We start from the raw sequence: 20,683 nt of genomic DNA, 5'->3' as shown, positions 1-20,683 counted from the left end.
GGACAAACACCGTGCTCGTGGGTTTTCTCTGGATTATCCCGTTTCCTCCCACTTTCTTCATTCCACCATTTCACTCATCTCTCATCATCACCGTCTCCTTTAGCCTAACCGGCATAACCGTGGGACGTAAAACTTAAAGATTTCATTTCATTTAAAGGGACCTCCACAATATCTCCTAAGGGTTAAGTAGTGGCAAGGCATTATGATCTATAAATAGTCAATGTGTTACGAGAAAATTATCCCTTATTAAATAATATTCTGCAATTCGACTGTGGCACTGCTGTGGTTTATAGCTCAATCTATAACATACTGCCTGTACATGTCAACATTTTTGCAGTACTATTAATTTTTTTTTTTCATTTTTCCCCCCATCTCTCATATCTGCAACTTTTGAAAAATATGAACATCTATGCTGTACATCAACAGACCATATTCTGTCTCAATTACTAGTGCTTATCAAAGGAATACAGTATTGTTGTTTGTCAAAGGAATGCAGAAGTTTAACAAAGTCAAAATATCTTCTACCGAAGGAAAATTAACTGACATCCAGGTGAATATCTGGGTAATGATATCGCTATCCTTTTCCTGTTTTTCAATAGTTCTTATACTGTTCTCATGTGATAAATTTTATATTACCAGCAACCTTGCATCCATTCATTTAGTAACAAATGTTCCCTGAAAAAAAAATCCAGTTTCTGTCCCTTTAGAGTGCATAAGTGGCCTTTTACCTTCATGGCAAAAGTGAGCTCCACCAGTTGCTCACAGGATTTCTAACTGGTGGCCATGTTTTCTTCATGTCAGACACGACACTCTTAACTGCATCTCTGATACTTCACTTGAGACCTTCACTGTCAGATACGTTACTCGTGTACACTTTATCATGTGCGAAATCTCTCGAAAAGAAGTTTACTGGTGTTATGTCGGAGAAGCGAAGGGGAAGAGTACAGGTCTATCAGCTGAAATAAGATGTTTAACCAATCACGAATACTGTAGGTCCAATGACAAAGTGCACCGTGAGGATGGAAAATTTTATTCGCTTATAAATGCTTCAATTGTGGAAGGAAAACAAGTTCAGTTGTCAAGAAAAACGCTTGTACTAAAAGAAACCTCTTGAAAATGGAACGGTTCATCACGCATCTTCGCACACCGCATGTTCTCGTTTGGGCTATTTCTTTTCAGGTCATAAACCACATGCGAACTCTAAGACCCATATCAACACTTGCGTTTATAATTACTTCTAGTTCCCCCTAAGCCTTCGTCTCGTCTGCAAATTGCATCCACGCTAGCGACATCTTTTGACGTCAGATAGTAGACAACACAGCTATCGATAACTATGATCCAGACTGAGGTGTCTTGCGTTTTTAATAAGGAATAAGAGTATTCAAATATTTTCGCCTAATGTTTATGCAATCTTAAGTGTTTTGCAGTTCGCATATCAAAATTACTCTCAGACTGAGATGTTTTGTATTATGATTAGAACTTCTGCAGAAGTGAAAACAGGACTCGCTTGACAAATAATTGTGGTCCCCATTAAATTCTACTCACAAGTAAAGGGCCCAAGTTGCATATTATTACATTATCATTATTATTAGACCCCATTATTATCAAATTTCATTGTTGGATATCAAATTTCACTGTTAGTTTTCTTGGCTCGTAGATATGTTTAACTTACATATGTTTTTGGGATAATCCGAACTTTCAACTAGGGATGGCCAGAACCGGTTCCTGGTGGAACCGGTTTTCGGGTCTGAACGGATCTGGTTCTAGAAGATCCGGTTCCGGAATCGGTTTTTCGGATCCAGGTCTGGAACCGGTTCCGCTGGAACCGAAACTTTGCGACCATCCTTACGCTAAACCCGAGTTGCTGGCAAGCTGTGAACAGTATGCTAGATAAAATGGTGGAAGCAACAGGCAGGCGCCCAGGCGGCGGCAGCTGGTCTCATTTGGCTAAATAAACTGGGTAACTGGCAAACTCATTGGCTAAACAGGCAAACTGGCCAACTCATTTAGCTAAACACCCACTGGTGGACCAAAATTTTTTCTGTGGACACAAGCGGGTCTGGATGGGGAAGGCACAAGCGCATGGTCCTCTTTGCATTATTTTTGAAGGTGAACTTTGTGCTTCCTTTACGGGTCTTTGGGGGCTTTCAGATCCAGGTCTGGAACCGGTTTCTAAGATCCGGTTCTGGAACCGGGTTTTCAGATCCGGTTCTGGAACCGGGTTTTCAGATCCAGATCTGGAACCGGTTCTTAAGATCCGGTTCTGGAACTGGGTTTTCGGATCCAGGTCTGGAACCGGTTCTGGAACCAAGTTTTCGGATCCAGGTCTGGAACCGGTTCTGAAAACCGGATCTCTGAGAACGGTTCTGCCGGAACCGGAACTTTGTGGCCATCCCTACTTTCAACATACGAGTATCAGTCTCCTAGATTTTTGCAAATAACTATAAAGATGATCCTAAATCTTCCAAATACGTACAGATAACAACCACTGAAGTTCATAATTGACTTTTTGAGAACATGCTGGCCCTAACTGATATATCACATGACTACCTTTTCACTTCAAAAATATCACATGCTTCAAAATCGTGGATTTCAAGATGGTGGCGGAGGTTCGTGATCTACTCTACCCATTCTTCTTTTGCTAATATGTGAAACTACCACCGTCTGCATTGTCTATCTTTCACTATTTTTATGATTCAACAGTTCATTTGATGTATTTCAATAACATGACATACCCCTTTTCCAACAAATTTGACCCCTTCTCCTTCCGTTTCTCATGGCGCTAAGCTGCTATAACTTTGCACATATACATGTTTTTACATCCTCTATCAGGTGCACTATGTCTCATCCTGCAACTCGATTCATCCATTTGGACCCTTTACTTGTCAGTGTATATACGGCAAAATTTGTTCGGTTTGTTATCCCGCCTTCCACACTGCAGCAGCTGAAGTTTCTAAGGATAGAATAGAAGCTTATTCTCTATCTCTATTAGCTCTTAGCACTCTGGATACTCTTTAAATCGACTTTCGTAAACTTCGTTCAAATGACTCACGAATTCGCTGAATGTCTTCCACTTATTTTTCTGTTAAGAATACTACCGGTTCTCTATAAACTTTCTATGCATTAATGCGTTGGTATCTTATTGTGAAGTGTATTTCAGACTGGATAACAGATATTGTCTTGATATACCACCACATTACGTATTATGCTTTCTTCTGCTCCTCTATTTAACTTAAGAGCTCCCTCGTAGCTACGTGGTTAGCGTATGTGCCTTTGGCGTAGGACACCCGGGAGCGTATGTGGTCCGGACCCCACGTTAAGCTAGGTCCACGTCTCACATAGTTTCGTTGCTGAAGGGGACGCTAAAATCAAATCAAATCAAATCATTTTTTTTTTAACTAAATAAACATCGCATCACCGCTGTGGAAACTAGACATTTAAAGGCAATAAAGGAAATTTCTTGAACTAACAATTGGAACGCAAACGTCATGTAATAAGTTGCTATTAATAACAGGGTGTCTACTAAAATTCCAAAATGAAATTCTGTGTCTTTTTCGTGACCTTTTCTTTACCAAATCGTAAAATTTCCTAACATTTTCAATAGCAAATTCGGGTGCGAATTAGGACGAATTTTCATCCATGCGATAGAAACGTACTTTGCTTGCGATTTGGTAGCGTCTAAAACCGACCATAGACATTTTAGATGGTGAATTTTGACTTTTTATAGAACAAAATTTTCCAATCTGTACTTACATTTGCACAGCTAAAACAAGACCCAAACGCTAAATTTCGTGACTTTCATGATCGATAGACACCCTGAATAACCATTTTCGAGTCATTGACTGAAATCAACCAGAGAATTTGAAACACTTCGAATTAGTAAATACGATAAAGAATTTGCTAAAAGTAGACTTAGAAACATAAAATTTCCATTGAAAACACTTCACGGGACATAAGATAATGCATTAGAATATCCGCGAAATCTTTTGCTGTACTTCTCTTACTATCTATTATTTTATGTACTAAATTCCTTTATGTATTGACATATCTTACTTAGGCACAATTGAGTGTGTTACTTTTTAGTGTTACTAAGGTCAATAGTGCAACTAAACTCAAAATTACAATGCCTATCTTACACAATAAAAAGTATGGTATAAGGCACTGAGGTCCCTAAAACATTTCTTTTACATGGCTGTTTTATTCGAGTTAGTGAGTTTATAAAAATTAAATTAAATTAATTTTCCGCTCATTTTACTCAAGCAAACTTCGAAACAATTAATATTATGCCCTCATGTAACGAACAAATGTCGGAGTAAACTCTAATGAGAATTCTTGATCATAATTCTGCTTAGAACATCGCTTACAAAACCATACAATTGGAAACAAGTGACCGTTCAATTAGCAATGCCATGATAGCTATAGTCCAGAAGGTATAACGTAGTTGGCATTCCGCCCTTGGACGTGCTGGTCAGTGGGGGTGTGGTAAGAAGATAGCCAATCACCACCAACCGTCTACTGCGCTCAGCGAGCCACGAGTAACCAAGCTGCCAACTCCGCGTAAACGTCACTATAACTTTTCGCGGGAAGCGAACGACGTTACTCCTTTCGTAGTATAGAGTCACATAAGTGGCGCCAGTAAAGACCAGTGAAAACTGTGGGAGGCCTTATAATCCTTTTACTTCAGCTTCCTAACTAACCCTGTATGCTTTTAAACCACGAAGAAAAGAAACTACCATCCTACCCCTACTTAATGAAAGAACCTGTATTAGGTAATGGCTTGGAACCTGTTTTACAGTACTAGAAGATTATCAGAATAATTGTACCAAAATATGTATTATAAAAGTTTGTACAGTTTCGAGTAACTGAAAAAGAAAAAAAAAATCAGAAGTACCTGCAACACTTCCCCATCGGCATTTCTACGTCTCGGACGTTCAGGCGGACCAACGTCTGCTTTGGTACCGTCAGGATATGCATGGAGGTAAAAACACTTATTTCCAAACGGGCACTTTCCTCTACCTTGCTTGAAGTATTTGCAGTCTTTTGTACTGAAAAGTTACAGAGTTTGAAATTAGTGGAACTAATAACAACCATTTAAATCAAATAAATAAATTTAGAAATTGGCTTCACATATGACATCGAAGTCTTCCACTTTATCTTTACCATAAAAAACCGTATTTTGCTGTACTATTTGGAGAAGTGCACAATAACCATGCAGCACAGCGTGTACAATAGCTCCAATAGAAAACAAAACCCAGTCTGGCTGTTTAGTGTAAAAATAGGCACAAATGTGGCAGTATTTAAAGGTTAGTGAACACGGAAATATTTTGTATTACGGACTGAATCTCAAGTAATCTCAAGTCCTTCTCGTTTCTCTGTGGTGTGTAACACGTTAAAAAGAAAGTACGAAAATAATAAATAAACCCGAAATTGGATTGGAATGTGCGGTTTCGCTGTCGCTATGTGAGTCCTGAATAACTTTCATGTGGTATAGAAAATATGGTTGCAACGAGAATTAAAATGAGTAACTCGACTGTCGGTTTGTTAACGTCAGTATTTTGTAATTTGTCATGCACTATAAACTCAGCTGTAAATTATGATTACATAGTGAATTTAATTGAACTCATAAAATTTGACAATTACAAATCCATTTTACAAAAGTCAAATAACTTCTTCATGCATTGCGAAAGTATAGTAAATATTATGTAATAATACTTAATCATTAAAACTTTTATACATAAACTTGGCACAAAATATTTTTTTTTTTTACATATATTAGAAAATTAAATAAAATTAATATAACATTCACAATTTATGGTGTGATGAAAATTAGCTTTTCGGATTTGTAGAATTTTCGTCAATTTCCTGTTGAAAATATTATATTATTTATGTTGTTATTACAAAAATAAATTTATTATTTTTACCTGTATTTAGAGATTTATAAATTACTGATAACTTTAACATAACTTTTTTACATTTATCACAAAATATGGAAACAGTGCCAACTATATCATTTTCAAAGAACACCTTGTATTAACAAAAGTTATTAATCTAATATTAATTTAATTCAATTAATAAGAATAATAAAATAACTATTTACACTGCTTCGAAAATTTCCTAATGTGGGCATGACAGTTGTCGTTGATGGGCAATTCCATATCTGCTGGGAGAATTCTTTACTTCGAAGTTTGACAAGTTGTGTTGCTGGTGGTGCCATTGCAATCACAAAACATTTGAATATATAACTTCTCCATAGCTTGATACCTTCTGAGTTTATTTGCAACACTAATTTTTAAGTGACCTACTAGCCTACATTAATTATGAAGGAATAGTTGTTCAAAATAGAACTTTTTTTTTTTTTTTAATCAAGAAAACAATGGAAGAATGTACGAAATAATAATGTAAGAAATTCTCATACTGTCGGTCATACCAATACTTATGGGGCACCACTTTGAGATGAAAATCACAAAATAATTTGAGCCTAAAAAAAATAGGAGTATTGCTGGTCTGGCGAGACAATACTGAAAATGGTAGAATATTTCGAAGCGGACTATCGTAGTTAACTTCACTGATAGTGCAACGTGAAATTACTCTAAGTGAACAAAAAATACAGGATTAGGAAAGATAACAGAAACATCAAGAGAAGTAAATAAAGCTAACAGTGGTTTCTTATGTTTCATTAACAGCTAGTAAAGTACCATTCTAATCTTACCTCAGGGCATTTTTATAATCCGTTATTAATTTATCTTTGTCTTCTTTAGTGTCCACCCAATACATGCTTGGACAAACGAAATCCGATGTTACTCGACACTCAGGACAAGATCTGCAAATGGAGTAACAAAGTATTAATAAAAACAATAAGCACATTCCTGAAGTTAATTTCCTAATTTATAACTCTAGAAAGAAAACGGAAATGAAATTCCATGTTTTATATTTTTCAAATATGGCTTCCGTTCTTAAACATTCGTCAGAAAAAAATAACTAATTCAACTAGTAAGAACTACTTTTCCTTGTTATACACCATGATGAGACAGGTTTGTTTCCAATAGTGACACTACCTTTCACTGCACTGTGGGAATTGAACTTCAAATTACACGTGCATTTAAAACAAGCATGGAACTACTCAGGAGGCTTGTAAATATTCATAAACATTCAGAAATAGTAAAGCGTCTGCCAATACTAAATTTTAGCTACAGCCAGTACGGTAGGAATGAAAGCAAGCTTAACATTGGTCATGGAGAATTCTTTTGACCATTTATTGCTTTTATTCCTATCTGTAGAGGTTTTATTTTTTGTCATTTGTCTTTTCCTGTGTACCAGAAACAACTTTGTTTTGTAACTTTTATTAAACATAAACAAATAGCTGAAACAAAGAAATCTCGACGTGCGAATGGAAAACAAATTACTTATCAAAAATAACGATAACATAATAACAAAATCATCACATAAAGTGGAGGCCGTGGTGGGCTCACAAGGAGACTTACGGAAGTGTCACTCACCGATTTGATTGAAACTTTACATACTTGTAGAACATCGAAAAATAATCGACCCGTATTTTTTTTGTTTCGGCAATGGTGAAGATTTAAGGGTAGAAACCACCATTTGAACGTTAGAGGCGGTCTCCAAGCATAGACAGAAAACAATCATTTAATATAGAAGAAAACATACTGTCATTGGGTTTTTAGGACAGCTGATTCAGAATTTGACGTCAAAATTACAAAATTCAAAATGGCGGATCCAATATAGTGATTACAATTACAAAATCTCTTCTGGTTTGAAATTCTCTGCAATTAGCCAAGATCAATTATAGTTGGCAGGGGGTATTACGAGAAGGTTGCTGACCGATTTGAAATCCTTTTCTATTGATTTGAAACCCTTTATTTTAACGGAATGCTTGATTAAAGTGAGTCTCTGCACCTCTCCCTATTCGGGGTTCTTATGTATAGTGAGTCCCCGTCAGAACTTCATACATCTTCAATTGTTATAATTATGAATTTATTGAGAAAACGCTTCACAGTAATAATATTTCGTAAAAAAGTGTGTGATGCATAAACATTGTTTACACTAAGCTCACCTTATTACAGCAATAACTGTGACAAATCGCAAAATGCACAGAACAATCTTCTTCCAAATAACTGTTTTTGTATCACGCATATCTAGTCTAATAATATTTGCAAATCTGGGAGAAGAAAACTGATTATAAATGAGTGATTTGGATCTAAATTATATTATTACGGAGATGTAAATTTATGTTATAATTGTAGAGGTCAATATCAGTAAAATGTCTCAAGAAGTTTCTCCACAGTCTAAAGACGAACACATCAAGAGTCTGAATCCTACCAGCTGTTAGTGCAGGATTGTTTCTATTTTGAGGTACTCTTTTGTTCGTAAAATAGGTTGAAAAGTTGACGCATTGTGAACACACCACGAATCTAACAACAAAATGGACTTTGCATTAGACATTCGGAGAAAAACCTCTTGAAACCATGATCTCATAAGATCTGATGTTAATTTTCCCGAATTTGATGCTTTGACAAGGATATTTTCAGATTAAAAGAGGTTGTTTTGGACTATAGGGTCAAATGTTCCATTCTTTTCCTGCAAAATAATTAACAACTGTGATAACAGAACACAATTTTTAGAAATTAAAGGCTGTATGGTGTAGCAGTGTCATAGGTTTATTGACTGTGCCACAATTTCTATTGTTTGTGTCTCTGTAAATGCTATGGTGAGAGGTGCAGAGACTCACTTTAATCAAGCATCCCATTAAAATGAGTAAAGAAAGGGGTTTCAAATTGGTCTGCAACCTTCTCGTAGTAGTTTCTGTCAACTATAATTGTTCTTGGCTAACTGCAGAGAATTTCAAAGCAGAAGACAATTTGTAATTGTAATCACTATATGGGATCTGCCATTTTGAATTTTGTAATTTTGACATCAGATTCTGAATCAGCTATATATATAAACCCTGGCAGAATGTTTTCTTCTAAATTAAATTGTTGTTTTCGGTCTATGTTTAGAGACCACCCCTAACGTTCAAAGGGTGGTTTCTACCCTTAAATCTTCGCCATTGCCGAAAAAAAAAAAAAAAAAAAATACATGTCGATTATTTTTCGATGCTCTACAAGTGTGCAAAGTTTCATTCCAATCGGTGAGTGACACTTCCGTAAGTCTCCTTGTCAGTGGTGAAGTGCTCACCTTTGATGTGTGGGATCCCAACTCTCGCGAAAAAGCTTTTGTGCTGAATAAACATCGTGCGTGTGTGTTTTAGTTGGGGTTCTCCCGTTTGAAAAATGAAATGAAATCTTTGAGTTTTACGTCCCAGGGTTATGCCGGTTAGGCTAAAGGAGACGGTGATGATGAGTAATGAATGATTTGGTGGAATGAAGAAAGTGGGAGGAAACGGGAGAACCCCGAGAAAACCCACGCACACGGTGTTTGTCCACCACAAAGTTCACTTGGCGGGGACTGGGAGCGAACCCGGGACCCCAAGCACCAGAGGTGAACGCTCTACCACTGAGCCACCGCGGCCCCTTCTCCCGTTTGCTCCTCCTCCATTTCACAACTTCATTCATTATCAACAACAGTTTCCCCTAATCTCGGAAAAGAAAGAAAAAGAACTGAAAACAGCTACTTCTCTTATCTTTTTCCTTTCTCCCTAATTCCTCCCCTCCTTATCTCACAAAATGTTTAACAAAAATGTTCACAATATTCCTATATTTTAGGATGTTCCCGTCAATACCTTAGTAGTGGAATACGGATGCTTGTGAGATTAGCGAAGTCACGCAATACCCGGTCTTCTTAGAAGAAATATGGTGACTGTTCGTACTCACCAGATGGTGTTGGCACTGTGGCGTTCACCCAGCGTCGTGAGGACAATTGAGGAGCTACTTGAAAGAAAGAAGTAGCGAACTATGGTCTATAAAGTCAGCATTAACGACGAGGGCAACCGATATGCTCAACACACATCTCTCTAAAAGCATGCATGCCACAAGATGAATGGTAATCTCTCCCCCCAAGGATTGCTGCTTCAGAAGGCGTATGTTCTCACTACTTTCTGATAAATACATCGAAGATTTACTAACCATATACCAAGGAAGAAAATGTAGAAAGTACTCACAAACACACAGACACACACAAAACTAAGATTTTAGGTTCATACGCCATTTTCTATTGTTTTCTTAAATGTAGCACGTTTTGATGTATTGATAACAGGAAAATGTTTCTTAGCTTTGTAATATTTCGTCCTTAAATGAATTTAACAGTTCAACATAAGTTCTTGAATCTAGATTCATGATAAACCAATAATACATTTAAATATGCATTTCCTCCCTCTTTCACCGCTCAAACCTTCCACTTACCTTATTATTTTACTATCAAACTGGCGTGCTTGTCTCCATTTCCGTATGCAGGTTAAACAGAAACAGTGATTACAATTGGGCAATATTCCGAATCTCTGTTCTCTGGGAGACTTCTCCATCACCATTTCAAAGCAAATACCACACGTCTTGTCCTTAGACCGTGCTATCGCAAACGATAACTCCATATCCCGTTCATGCTGCCTTATACATTCCTTTAAAATAATAGAAAAACGACTGTCAATTTTGTCACTCATTTATTAGCTACACACATGAAACTGTTACAAAATGATGCTTCAAGGAAGTGCACTTCTACAATTATTTTAGTCAACATAACATGACACAATGTAATATACGTATCATTTTTCGAACTTTTTTTTTAGGGTAACAAATTTAATAAACTATGAAAAATTTTGAAATGTTTGAAACAAAACATTTTCACATTTATTTAAACAAATAGTTCAGAATAGAACTTTAGTGTAACATTAGCCTTATTCATGTCTCATGAAGCAAACCCTGTGAGATGGACATGAGGACTTGTGAAAATAAAATCACATGAAGTCGAGCATATATTGAGATGAAAAATATGTGTTCATTGAAATTGAAAAGATACAGTGATAACAGTAACAGAAAGACGATGTTAAGCTCGGCATCAGCTCTCCTTGCATCCATACATCTTCACTATCTTCAAACTCGTCGAATACTGAAGCTTTTCACATACTGGATGAGACAAACTCTTGGCAATCTTCATTTATGAGTGACAAAATAGATAAAATGTGTTGTTCTTTCAAGGTGTTGATGGGAACACATTCTATATAAAAGTGAAAAATTCTATATGTTAAGGATTCTGATTCTACTCTTTAAAAGTGCCAATGTATGGTCCCAATAAACTGTATCACCACGGTCACTTGATTTTTAACCATTCTACTTTTTGGCTGTCAGGATCATTCCTTCAAACCATTTAGGTAAAACAAGGTAGAATCAGAAATGTATTCTACCTAAACATTTTTCAAAAGGCACAAAAGTCATTTTTACTCGCAGGGAACACCTGAAACTTGTTTTTTGTGCCTAGCACTATTCAAAACACAAAACTATCATACTCTTCATATTTACAATTATGATTGAAAAACCATGACTTGTACTATGCCAATTGTCGCATCCCTTACAGTAAGATCAAGCACAAAAATCTTCTGATCCATCGGCTTTCTATAGAAGGTGCTAGTTTAAACGTGTAATTAAGCTGACGGTCATGAGCAAATTTATTTATTTAACAACTATAGAGCCTGTGAGACAAATTTCTATTGAAAGCATTAACAATCCACAGTAGTAACAATAATGGAAGAAAGTAAGTCAGAGCCAATATTAAAGGTATCATTTCGGCATATACCTGGTAAAACTGAGAGAAAACCGTAAAAGATCGTAAATACCAAGGATTTAAGCCCAAAATCTGCTAAACAGTAGCGTGGCCTGTTAGTAATCTGAACGTCATCTTTTCTGAAAACGAAGGATCTAAATATAATTAGACACCGTCCTCCGACTCCCTCCCGTCGCATAAAATAATGGATTTTATCACCTTTATCGTCTTGTAAGAAACATTTACTTGGTCAAATGGTACAAGAAATCAAGTGATGCATCTCATGAAAATGAAATGGTATCTTTTAAGTTTTACGTCCCACGTTTATGCCGGCTGATGAGGATTGAATGAAATGGTGGAATGAAGAAAGTGGGAGGAAACGGGAGAACCACGAAGAAACCCACACACACGGTGTTTGTCCACCACAAAGCTCACTTGGCGCGAGCTGGAATCGGACCAAGGACCCCATGCACTGGTGCAGCTCATTTTGCTATAATTATCTACTGTATTGTCACTGACATGCAAATTGCGTCTTTCTCTCTTAAATAGGGTGCCTAAACAAATGTTTCGGCACATTATAAACCTCAAACTTTCAAGAATTTAGAAATTTGAAAAGAGAATATTGGGGGAATAAACTCTCACCAGAGCACTTTCAAAAGACCGAAATACCCATTCGAAAGCAAAGAATCATTAGCGCGCGATGCCCCCGTTCAATTCCTAGTGTGAGCACAGAAATCTAGGTGTTAACTTAAGATCGTGAAAAGAATGGTGCTCTACTTCAGTTAAGATGTAGTGAACTCGGCAGGGTTGGACCCACCTGAAAAAACCCACCTTAAAACCTACCTGGGTTTTTGAGCTTTTTGTTAGTATATTGTTGGTACAACTAAGGTAATTACATTGAAAGTTATTTTTATCATATTTTGGACTTTCCTGGGCGAATTAGATGCTTTCACGTTAAGGTATACAACAATATAATACTTTTATAAACTTCTGAAAGCACTGAATGAATTAAAAAAAAATATTTTAAAAAGACTTAGCTTGAAGTAATTATAGAACAAATTAATGTATAGATTACGCTTATAGCCTGTTTGAAGTAAGATATACAATTTTATATTTTAGAAAATACTTTCCGTGAAAAGTGTGCTCGCTGACTCGGCGACGCCGAGGGACGTTATCCCTCATCGGGTTTAAGGCCATAGGTACCGGTACTACCAATAAATATGTAGTGCATTAGTAAAACTATTAGTATTTAGTACCTTTGATGGTAACACAAGTATTCTTCAGTAAAATTTAGTTTTCCAAAAACAACAGTTTAGTTCGGTTATTTGTAGGTACTCTTCAAATAAGCATTCTGCAGAATCAACACCAGCAATAGCGTAAACATTCTTGTCAAATTTAAAAAGCTTAATGCTCGGAGTTCCGAAGATTATGTAACTCTTACTATTTCAAATGCTGAATCCAAACTTCCTTACTAGTGGAAGTTTCGATATACACTAAGAAAAAGCTGCATTTTCGAAGAAAGAAAAAAAAAAACGTCGCAAAAGAAATGTTCGGGAAATTCCCGCAATTCAACGCACAAAGCGTCGCAACTGAATAATTCAACAATAACACTATTTATTTTACGCTGGAAGATATTGAATTTCATTTAAGACATTTACTTTATAAAATATGAATTTTGTTTGTGTTGTTTGTTTTAAATTAATTTTCTGGAAAGAGCCGTCTTGCAACAAGTGCTCGGGAAATTCCCGTAATTGAACGCACAAAGTATCGGAAGTGAACTCCAACCAGTAGCGGCAGTTGGACGTTAAAAGTGGGGGTAAGACATGATCTGAATATTTGATATCAATGTTAGTTTTCCTGGTTGCTTGTAACTGGCGAAAGGTTTTATAACTATTAGGATACTGTCTTTTTCAATTAAAATACCGTATATCTTGTTTCATATTTTATTAAGTAAATTGACAAGAGCAACGCAAGTAGATACTAGCCCTTTGTACTCGTAAATAACGAAGGTGTAAGAAGAGATTTGATTTCTTGCTCATGAATATCTGTCTGGAAAATTGTGTGATCAGATTAAGGGCCTATTTCATAACAAATTTGCAAAACAAATACACAGAAAGGATAATATTAATCAAATAATCATAGTAATGAATAATGAGGCTTGTTTTGCAAACGTTACATTGAAACTGGAAATTAATGAACAACTTATATTTTTAATTCCACGCATGCTATTATATGTGTTATTACTCTTAGAATGACAGTGAATACTACAAGTATATGCTACGACATTTAAAGAAATGCTTTTGCAGCTTCCTGAAACATGTTCGCTGCCATTAAGTACAGTTTTCGCTTTCTTGGAATATATCAAAACTCAGCAATACTTAATCACTCCACATTTCAGTTATACAAAATAATCCTAAAACCTAGAATTATGCTGAATTTACTAAATTTTATCTGTATATACAAAACTGTATATGTACATCCCTAAATTTGTATATTACACTGCAAAATTCATCTTCCTTCTGAGTTCCTTCGTGGCTAAGCGGTTAGCGTACACGCCTTTGACGTGGGAGACCCGGGCTCGATTCCCGGGGGGAGCTCACGTGGTGCGGACTCCACGTTGATCATTAAGTCCACGTCTCATATAACTTCGCTGCTGAACAGGATGTTAAACTGAAAAAAATCAAATCAAAATACTCATTATTATTAGAAAGAAGAAAATACATTTTAGGAACTGTCGATTTTTGTGCAATTAAAGAATAACTTGCGAAGGACTTCTTTTCTTGCGAAATGTTATCTCAATTAGTTCCAGAGCGGCTGACTAACCTATAGAGCCCTTGTAAGAAGAAATGAAAGTACGCTCGAATTGTGGCGCTCCGATAGGTTAACTTTTGGGCCATTTTTAGTGGTAATTCAAACGCAATTCCTGTAGCTTTCTTAATTCCACAAGAAGACAACCAATACGTACTCATGGAACGACAAATATTTTATGGCACCATTTTTATTCTATGAACCAATAATACATACAAAACTTTATATTTCCAAATGAAACTATATGCATTAATGGGCAATTTCAAAGAAAGGGGGGGGGGGCAACTGCCCCTCCCCCCTAATCGCCGCCCATGACTCCAACAATAAAACTATTTATTTTACACTGGAAAATATTTACGTCGTATAAGGCATTTTCAAACATTTGTTTTATAAAACATGAATTATATCTGATTTAAATTAATATATTTGATGTTCATATTTTGCGAACGTCACTGAGACTCTTGGGATGATTCAATCTACATTTGTTCGTTCGTCTGCCTGTACCACACATACTACAGGGTATCACTTTCGGTCTTTTAAGTTTAAATTTTCAGGGTACAAGCACGAGATACACTAAATTTCCTGTATAGATTTTGGCGGCATACCAACGTAAAATTTCAAAATGGCGGATATTCTTTTTTCAAAATAGCGGATATCCACGCTACAAAGTGCAATGTTTGGTCTTTTAAGTTGACATGTTCAGAGTAGAAGCACGAGACACTCTAAATTAGCTGTATATACTTTGGCAGCGATCCAACGTAAAATTTCAAAATGGTGGCCGTTTTTTCAAAACTGCAGTGAATAGAAAATTGTTGTGACAATTGTGACAATGATAATCTTGAAATATAAATCACATTTTAACACTTTTACCCCAAAAACATTGAAATATTAAAAAAAAAAAAAAACAATTAAACCCGAAAAAAACCGAAAATTCCACATGGGCCCAGGTGGGTTGGGCTTTTTCAAAAAAACCCGGGTTTTTTCAAACCTTGGAACTCGGTCTAGAAAGCCATAAATAAACAACAATGGAAACCGATGTGCTGACCACAGAAAACCAAGCTGAAAGCCAACTGATAGTTCATAGCAATTTTGTGAGTTGTAACACCAGGAAATTTTGTTGTAGGAATGACAATGTTCCTCTAATTTTTCAATCTGTATGGACATAAAAGAAACTTCCATGTTTGCTCACCTTGTATTTGAGAAGAAAATATGAAAACATGAAACCACGATCAACGAAAATCTTTAATATCCAGGTAAATTTTAAACATTCCCCATTTGAAATACTGAAGGAAAGAAAATTTATCACAAACAGTTAACTTCCCAGCTTTACTATGCCAGACTGTTGAACCGAAGAAAGTTTGTTCAACATAGAAATTTAGTTTGTTTTCATTTACTGGTAGATTTTTGAAACTTCAGGAATAATCTTACCTGATATGCTTCCGAAGCAACGCAAACTTTCAATACTAAAATTCTGATATGTGGAATTTTAACAAACAGGCAAGATAAGAGTTAGTGCAAACAATAAATTATGAATAAAATGTACCTAGAACATCACCAGTCAAGAATTCTAATAACGTCACAAGAGGGTTAAACAAGTATAGCTGAAACGCATATTGTCAGGTCACTCGATTTAAAGAATTCAAACTTATGAACGTTGCCTTGGTTTTATCATAAAATTATTATATATTAGGCCTGTTTTCTTTATTTTGACAATCTTGTTATATATATATATATATATATATATATATTGAGAATCGTGCATATACACAAGAGTTGCGCACTTACCGTTATATGTTTTTTACGCTGTTCTTCATCAGAAGGGTGTAAGCACGCGCGTTGGCACAAGTCGCATAGATCGCCGTGAAGGTACGAGCACTGATTTCCGTATTGGCATTCTCCGACTTCCGCGTACGGGCATAACGATTTCTGTTTATTTGCCTCTTGCGCCGCCTTCTTCGCTTCAGGATTAACGACTTCAGCGTAAGATTTGTGGCCTGAAAAAAACATATTTAATATGATCATTTACAACAGAGAAAAATCACATCTACCAAAGTAAAACGCTATTACAGAAAAATAGTATATCAAAACACGAAAATAAATGGGACGTAACCTGACAGTGCCATATTACTAATGAAAGCAATTGACATTTTCGGTGAAATTTTTCTTTTAATGTATCTAATTGCAACTCTTGACCATATAGTTTCATTCTTATTTTCTTGTTTTCTACGCCATGAGGATGGTTGAAAAAAACTTTATTAACTAATACTTGAACTAGTCATTTTATGTAAAAAAACATTTGATTTTTTGAAGGAAAACTGAAATTAGAATGACCATCGTCAAGAATCGAATCCACGACCTTCCGTTTCTTGTTAGAACTACTTCATACAGATCCTTTTCATGTAACTTCCGGACGAGTGCACCGCTTTGAGCAACTTTAGGAGTAACGTTCTCTCATTAATATAACAAGAAATCACCAATCATGTGTAAAACGTAAAGAAATCACATCCTAATTTAGAAATGAAAATGAAATGAAATCTTTGAGTTTAACGTCCCACGGTTATGCCGGTTAGGCTAAAGGAGACGGTGATGATGAGTAATGAGTGAAATGGTGGAATGAAGAAAGTGGAAGGAAATGGGAGAACCCTGAGAAAACCCACGCACACGGTGTTTGTCCACCACAAAGTTCACTTGGCGGGGGCTGGGATCGAACCCGGGACCCCAAGCACCAGAGGTGAACGCTCTACCACTGAGCCACCGCGGCCCTCATCCTAATTTAGAGTAAAAATATCTTGGCATTAGAGTTCACGAAGGGTTTTAATGGGACAGACAAAGGAAACTGTTACTGAAGTTGGCTTAAACTCAAAGGTGAAGGGGGATACAGTGGTTCAATGGTAGAATGCTCAGCTCTGGTGCGAGAGGTATCTGATTCGATCACAGACCATGTGGATTTGTGATGAACATCGTGTCCGTGGGTCTACTCGAGATTCTCCCGTTCCCTCCCACATTCTCATTCCATTAATTGTATTATGGTCATTCATTTCCACTAACTATGCCTTTTCATTAGCCTAATGGGACGTTAAAATTTCATTCAATTTTCGACAATGAATTTAAAATAAAATTATATTACGGTTAATAAGGATGAAATGACTCAAAAGAAACTAACATAATTATTTAATAAGAACAATAGTTGGCAATAAATCATATAGCCAACAGCTTTTTTCTAAAGAACTGAAAAGCCGTTATTAAGTAGCCTAATGTAGTAAAATAAACTTACCAGAGTCTGAATTATGTACTGAACTGTTTTCTCTCCCTGACGGAACAAATTCTGGAGCATTGACCCAATCTTCTGTGGCGTTGGAAGTGGGAATAGTTTCCTCACCAACCCCACTGTCTGCACTTACTCCTTGCTTTTTAAGCAGTGGAACTTTGTAACTGAAAAAGAAAAGAATAAAAATGCGGATAATTTACGAAATTTATAATTCACTTCTGCAGCAACATACGAAACTTCATTTCAACAGATGCTGAATTCACAACTTCCTATAAAACTAAATCTTCCTTCTACAACTGTCTCATAAAATGTATAACCTTGCAGCAATTTCTCGTAATAACTTCAGATTATAAGAATCAATTTTAATGTGAGGTTTGTGAGGTTTTCTGTAATTAAATACGATGACGGACAAGAAAATTGCATTGTAACTGACATGGCATTCAGAAAATATAAACTACAAAATTTGGAAAAAAGGTGGTACTTCCTTAAGTCATCTATACAAGAAAGTGATAACTAAAACAACACACAGTGTCATAATACATAAAGCTACAGAAATTGACTGATTCACTGACATCAAATCACGGATACTTCCGGTAGACACAGAAAGTTGACATTTGGTATGCTTATAGTCTTAGGACAGACAGAAACCAACAGGAAACTTTGCCAAAATGTATATTTTTTACATTCTCAGGAGGTTAAATAATAATAATAATAATAATAATAATAATAATAAAAAGACGACATTTTCTATGTTATTTAAATGGGCGTTTTTGTGTACATTATATATTACGCTTCAAGTAATAAGAATTGCAATAAAAAATTGACGTTCGGAATGCTTGTGGGTTTCTGACAGCGTTATCACTAAAAATAAAAATTTCTAACTTTGGTGAGGTTCTGTAGGGAATTGAATATGACACCTTCGATACCTCATAATTATCACACCATTCCAATAAGACTACAATGATCAAATTTAGCATGTTTGTGGCCTCTCGGAAACTAACCCACAGGGAAAAATTACCAAAAGTGGATATTTTTAATTTGAAGGGGGTCTAAGAGGAACAAGAAAAAATTTTCCTTGTTAAAACCCTTTCCATCCTACAAGCGAATATATCCGCTCTGGAAAGTAAATACATTCTACCCAGTGACGGATATATCCGCACTTACATGTAGCATTTCTTTTCCCCTTGTTTTGAAAGGTGAAGGACTAACTTTTCCCCTCATTCTCGTGTATATCTCTTCTACTTGGTTGGAAATACTGTTCACATGTGTTATCCACAATTTGTTTACAGTTTTACAAGAGCACATGCTATGTGATGCTATGTGTCCTTATATACTAAAGCTTGGCAATGAACAAAGAAGAAATGGAGTCAGCGTGTACTGAGAGAGTGATGACAAGTTATATTTATGACTTCCTTATATTAAATATGATTTAGTCACGTCGCTGAAATCGCTTATTTGACTTTTTTCATGTCACATTAGGTCAGGCGCTCTCTAGGGTTGTCCAAAATAACTAAACTGGCTGTGAGACGAGAGGTATTTTGTTCTCAGTTTTGTTTTTGTGCAGGTGCTTGTTGCTACTTTTTCCTCGCGTTACGAGATTTTTATTTTTCATTTTTCTTTTTTAGTGTAGAGAAAAATATTTTTATTGCCTGTTTTACGTGCGTGTGTGCTAAAAATGAGCAGCAGGAAAAGGAGGAAATTGTTTATCGCTGACGAACAAGTCCAAGACTTAGTATTTATGGACGAAAGTAGTTATGAAGAAATATTAACAGAAGAGAAGGATAGAGGAGATACTGATGAAATAAGAATACTAAATGTTGAGGAAGGTGAAAGTGACAATGCTAGTGATTCAGGGGGTAAGGGAATAAGTGGTTTACAACCTGTGAGGCGTGCAACCTGGGGCCCGCGTGTTCCAGGACATAAACCAGAAGTGCATTCCTTTACAGTTCTTGAAACTGGATTAGACAAAAAATACCGCTGTTAACATCACAACAAATTCCTCAGCACACACTGTTCTTTGACAAACATTTAATAAAGTTATTAGTAACGGAAACAAATCGATATTACGCACAATACAAAGCAAAACGAAGTGTTCAACCCTCCCTTATTGAGGGTGACCTTACAATTTCTGAAATGTACGTTTTTCTGGCATACTATTGAATGGGGCATGATGTTCGGGACACACTGCACGACTACTGGTCAACAAAAGAAGAATATCACACTCCTTTCTTTGGGAAAATAATAACAAGGGACAGGTTTTGGCACATACTAACGTTTTTACATTTCGCAGACAACGAGAAATCTAACAGGGAGGACAAAATTTAGAAAATACGAGATGTTTTTAAGACTAAATTCTAAACTCATCTTTCAAAATAGACTATAAACCAAGAGAAAATCTGGCCACTGACGAAGTAATTGTGTCTTATAAACGGCGAGTTGTATTTGGACAATACATTCCTAAAAACACAAGCGTTTCAGTGTCAAGTTATACAAGATAGTGCGGGCTACACTTTTCATATTTCTATATACACGGGTAAACAGAAAGAATTTGAAACTCCTAACGTTCCGGCAAAAGAAGCATTAGCTAGGTAGATGGTGCATTGTGTGTGAGAAACAAGTAACATAAATTCTTTATGGATAATTACTTTTCATCACCAAATTTGTACAGTGCGCTTCATGACATGAAAATAAATTGCTGCGGAACAGGTAGGCCAAACAGGCGTAACGTGCCACCCAATTTTACTGAAAAGGAACTGAAATTGAAGAAAGGGGACATCAAATGACGGGTCAAAGGTAATTTATGTGCAATTTCTTGGAAGGATGAAAGAGAAGTTTTCCTTCTGAGAAATATGCACGTTGCACCAGTAGAAGGGAATTTTGTAGATGAGCATGGAAATGCAA

General features: G+C 36.2%; 1 protein-coding gene across 3 annotated transcripts in view; it reads right to left on the bottom strand.

Moving 5' to 3' along the window:
* The window catches only part of LOC145687867 (putative E3 ubiquitin-protein ligase makorin-1), a 50,602-nt gene that overhangs the window by 9,016 nt on the left and 20,903 nt on the right, over positions 1-20,683 (bottom strand). For all 3 annotated transcript variants that reach the window (XM_081761369.1, XM_081761370.1, XM_081761371.1), the window contains exons 4-8: positions 17,789-17,946; positions 16,300-16,508; positions 10,356-10,567; positions 6,710-6,820; positions 4,892-5,045 (exon numbers count right to left, since the gene is read on the bottom strand). In XM_081761369.1, the coding sequence (XP_081617495.1) occupies positions 4,892-5,045; positions 6,710-6,820; positions 10,356-10,567; positions 16,300-16,508; positions 17,789-17,946 (844 nt within the window). The remainder of the gene's footprint in view (positions 1-4,891; positions 5,046-6,709; positions 6,821-10,355; positions 10,568-16,299; positions 16,509-17,788; positions 17,947-20,683) is intronic.

The sequence above is a fragment of the Thermobia domestica genome, chromosome 6 (genome assembly GCF_964235325.1).
Source record: "Thermobia domestica chromosome 6, izTheDome1.hap1.1, whole genome shotgun sequence".
Taxonomy (NCBI): Eukaryota; Metazoa; Arthropoda; class Insecta; order Zygentoma; family Lepismatidae; genus Thermobia; species Thermobia domestica.
The sequence above is the reverse complement of the archived record's forward strand: the minus strand, read 5'-3'. Positions and strand labels throughout refer to the sequence as shown.